Source organism: Amphimedon queenslandica, unplaced genomic scaffold, assembly GCF_000090795.2.
Source record: "Amphimedon queenslandica unplaced genomic scaffold, v1.1 AMPQUscaffold_11706, whole genome shotgun sequence".
NCBI classification, from domain to species: domain Eukaryota; kingdom Metazoa; phylum Porifera; class Demospongiae; order Haplosclerida; family Niphatidae; genus Amphimedon; species Amphimedon queenslandica.
The window spans coordinates 1-2,928 of NW_003548052.1; the positions used below are offsets into that span (position 1 = coordinate 1).

The 2,928-nt window shown below is 34.6% G+C and overlaps 1 protein-coding gene across 1 annotated transcript; it reads right to left on the bottom strand.

The window, feature by feature from the left end:
• Positions 1-1,108: 1,108 nt before the first annotated feature.
• Positions 1,109-2,356, bottom strand: LOC109589011 (putative GPI-anchored protein pfl2). Its single transcript, XM_020005133.1, has 3 exons — positions 1,850-2,356; positions 1,739-1,798; positions 1,109-1,690 (listed from the first exon to the last, which is right to left on the bottom strand). Exons 1-3 carry the CDS (start codon positions 2,329-2,331, stop codon positions 1,222-1,224), a joined length of 1,011 nt encoding a protein of 336 aa, XP_019860692.1. The 5' UTR covers positions 2,332-2,356; the 3' UTR covers positions 1,109-1,221.
• Between the last annotated feature and the right edge of the window lie 572 nt (positions 2,357-2,928).

Sequence of the window (2,928 nt, forward strand, 5' to 3'; positions counted from 1 at the left end):
GACAAAATATGTAGACACAGCTACTGATTAATGCAATGATTGTCAGTAGGTTAGTAGCTACTAATAAACCAATACCAGTGTAATGGGGTAATGTTGCTGTACTTGAATAAGATGAATTGGGCATTAGATATACAGTAGAGCAATTTTTTGGCAAATGTATTGTTGAAGTTAAGCATGAAGTTTGAGTTACTGCTATTAATGAACTCTGAGTTGGGCATATCTCATTACTATTGTATACACTATGTGTAAACTGAAATGTACTGTTAGAGCCATCATATGACTGAATGCACTGATATACACCTTCATTGTTATAATAATAACTCTTTATTTTATTGTCACCAAAGTATGTACATAAACACAGCTCCATTGTCCCTGATAATGAATTTGAAGTCAGTTGCCACATTATAGAAATGTCATCATCATTATCAGTACCATAATTTAATGCATTATTTGTTTTTGCTACACACCAAAATACCGCTATATTACACAGAGTGCATTCATTGGGAAAAGAATATAAGGTAGAATCATTTTGGACCTCTTCATAAGTAAATCCTCCACAAATTTTTCTTCTGTACACTTCAAAACCTGAATATGAACTAATAGAGCTACCTGCATCTATATCTGAAAAAGTTAAATTATATAACTTATTTACTTTGGCTAATACAGATGGTATCACAAGATGACATTGCATTGCAGTTAGGCATATCAGAAGAAGCACAAAGATGAAACAGAGTTATCATCAAAAGGCAAATTAAGGAAGTCATTTCTCCAGACTACTGAGATCAAGCAATCGATCTGCTAACTCCACCCTTAGGAATAAAAAACAACAATAATAGATCTAGATCTAGTATATTGATAAGCAGTGTCATTTAGTTCAGTTATAATATCATTCATTGTTGGACGGTGTCTATACTCAACTATCAGGCAGCGTTCAACAAGAGACCTAAACGAGGCTCTTCTAATACCATCAATAAGACCTACTCTCTCTTCTGGTAGAGGAATACGTCGTGTTATCATCTCTAGAAGGAGGACACCATAACTGAACACATCCATTGAAGGAGAGTGTCCCCTTGGATGTACATATTAAAAATAGAATTAAGATCTAGAATTTATTTTGAAAAACTAAGTCATGATAATTAAAGAGGACATAGTTTAGTTGTATACAAAATAAAAATCAACAATATATGTACACACAAGCAGTCTGAAGCAGCTATGTATATGCTATTCATGCTGGAGTTTATTATACTCAGTATCCTCAGTGGGTTTCTTGAGGAACTTATTAACAGTGGCATAACTGTAATCCAATTCTTCTCTTCTCTCTCCCTCTCCTCTCTCTCCTCCTTTTCCTTCTTTAATAGCAGTAGCACTATACCCAGGATTAGCCTTAGGTGTTATATTAGTAATATAACCAGGATTAGGTGCTGTTACTGCTGTATTAGTAATATACTCAGGGTTGGGTAGAGTAAGATCATGTTGATCATCAAGAGTAGCATAAAGAGGAGGAGGAGGAGGGAGAGGAACATGTGCTTGTTGTAATAAGTCCAGAGGTACTTCATATTGACTGGCTACTCTTGCTGGTGGGCGGTGATGATGATGATGATCAACCTCATCTTCAACTGAGGAGTATATGTTAGTATCAGAAGTAATGTTAGTGTTATTGTTACTGGTTGGGTTAGTTTCAGTGTTGTGACTATTGATAAGATAACAGTTATTGTATATTTTTACATTTTATATATACCTTGTTGCTACAGTTTGAGATGTGTTTTGTAAGGATATTTGTTCATTCTCTGTTACGATGCTAAAAAGTAATAGTTACATTTAGGAGTGTTGTAATGATACAAACACTTACAATTTTGATTTTTTCCTCTGGCAGAATATGTAGACACAGCTACTGATTAATGCAATGATTGTCAGTAGGTTAGTAGCTACTAATAAACCAATACCAGCGTAATGGGGTACTGTGGATAGTAATTGTACAGGGGACACTGTTGTAGATACTGATATTGAAAATGCTGAGGATGTTGACAATGATGATAATGTTAATGTAGAGCTTAAAAAATCTGGACTTGACATAGAAGAGGTGGTAGAGTACTTAATATTTGAAATTAAGGATGAAGAAACAAGAGAGCTCTCTTTTTGCATAGTTACTGTTGAAGTTGCTGTGCATGAAGTTTGAGTAACTGTCATCTGAGTTGAACACATTTCATTACTGTTTAAGCTGGATATACTATGTCTAAACTGTAATGTACTGCTAACACTAGTACTACCATTACTACCACCATCTTGAATGCACTTATGAACACCTTCCTTATTACTATAACAACCCTGCATATCATTGCTGACACCATTACTAGTAATGTATGTACATAAGCACAATCTTATTGTCTCTGATGATGAATTGGAATCTGGTAAGCGCCACCTTAAATCAGTACCACTTGTAGAGCTATTTGATACACACCATAGTGCTTTGCTACACAGAGATTCATTGTGAACAAAAGAATATACAGTAGAATCATTTTGGAGCTTTTTATAGGCAGGCATCATACATAAAGTTTCTTTGTACAAATAAAAACCTTCGGTAATATCTACTATTGTCAAAATGTTTAAACATAAAATTTAATGAGGATTATTTACCTGGGTTTATATTAATACTACTGCAAATAGTGCTACAATAAGATGACCAATAAACAGAACAGTCCTGGCTACCTGTTGCCGAAGAAGAACCAAAAAAAATCATCAAAACAAAGCAACTTAAACAAGCCATTGCTCAAAGCAGACCCCCAGTCATTGATGCTGTAACAATTAAGGTGTGGCAGCTTCCATCACTCCCACCCATCTACATGCATATCGTTATGCATACATTGACAAGCATTTTAACTATGCATTAAAATCAAACAGTGTCATTTAGTTCAGTTATAATATCATTCA

Bases quoted from the DNA above. Each gene is read 5' to 3' on its own strand.
- LOC109589011 (XM_020005133.1), bottom strand. From the start codon at position 2,331: ATGCAGGGTTGTTATAGTAATAAGGAAGGTGTTCATAAGTGCATTCAA. The intron at 1,799-1,849 runs GTAAGTGTTTGT...ATTACTTTTTAG, and splicing joins CAGAGGAAAAAATCAAAATT to CATCGTAACAGAGAATGAAC. The intron at 1,691-1,738 runs GTATATATAAAA...TCTTATCAATAG, and splicing joins TCTCAAACTGTAGCAACAAG to TCACAACACTGAAACTAACC.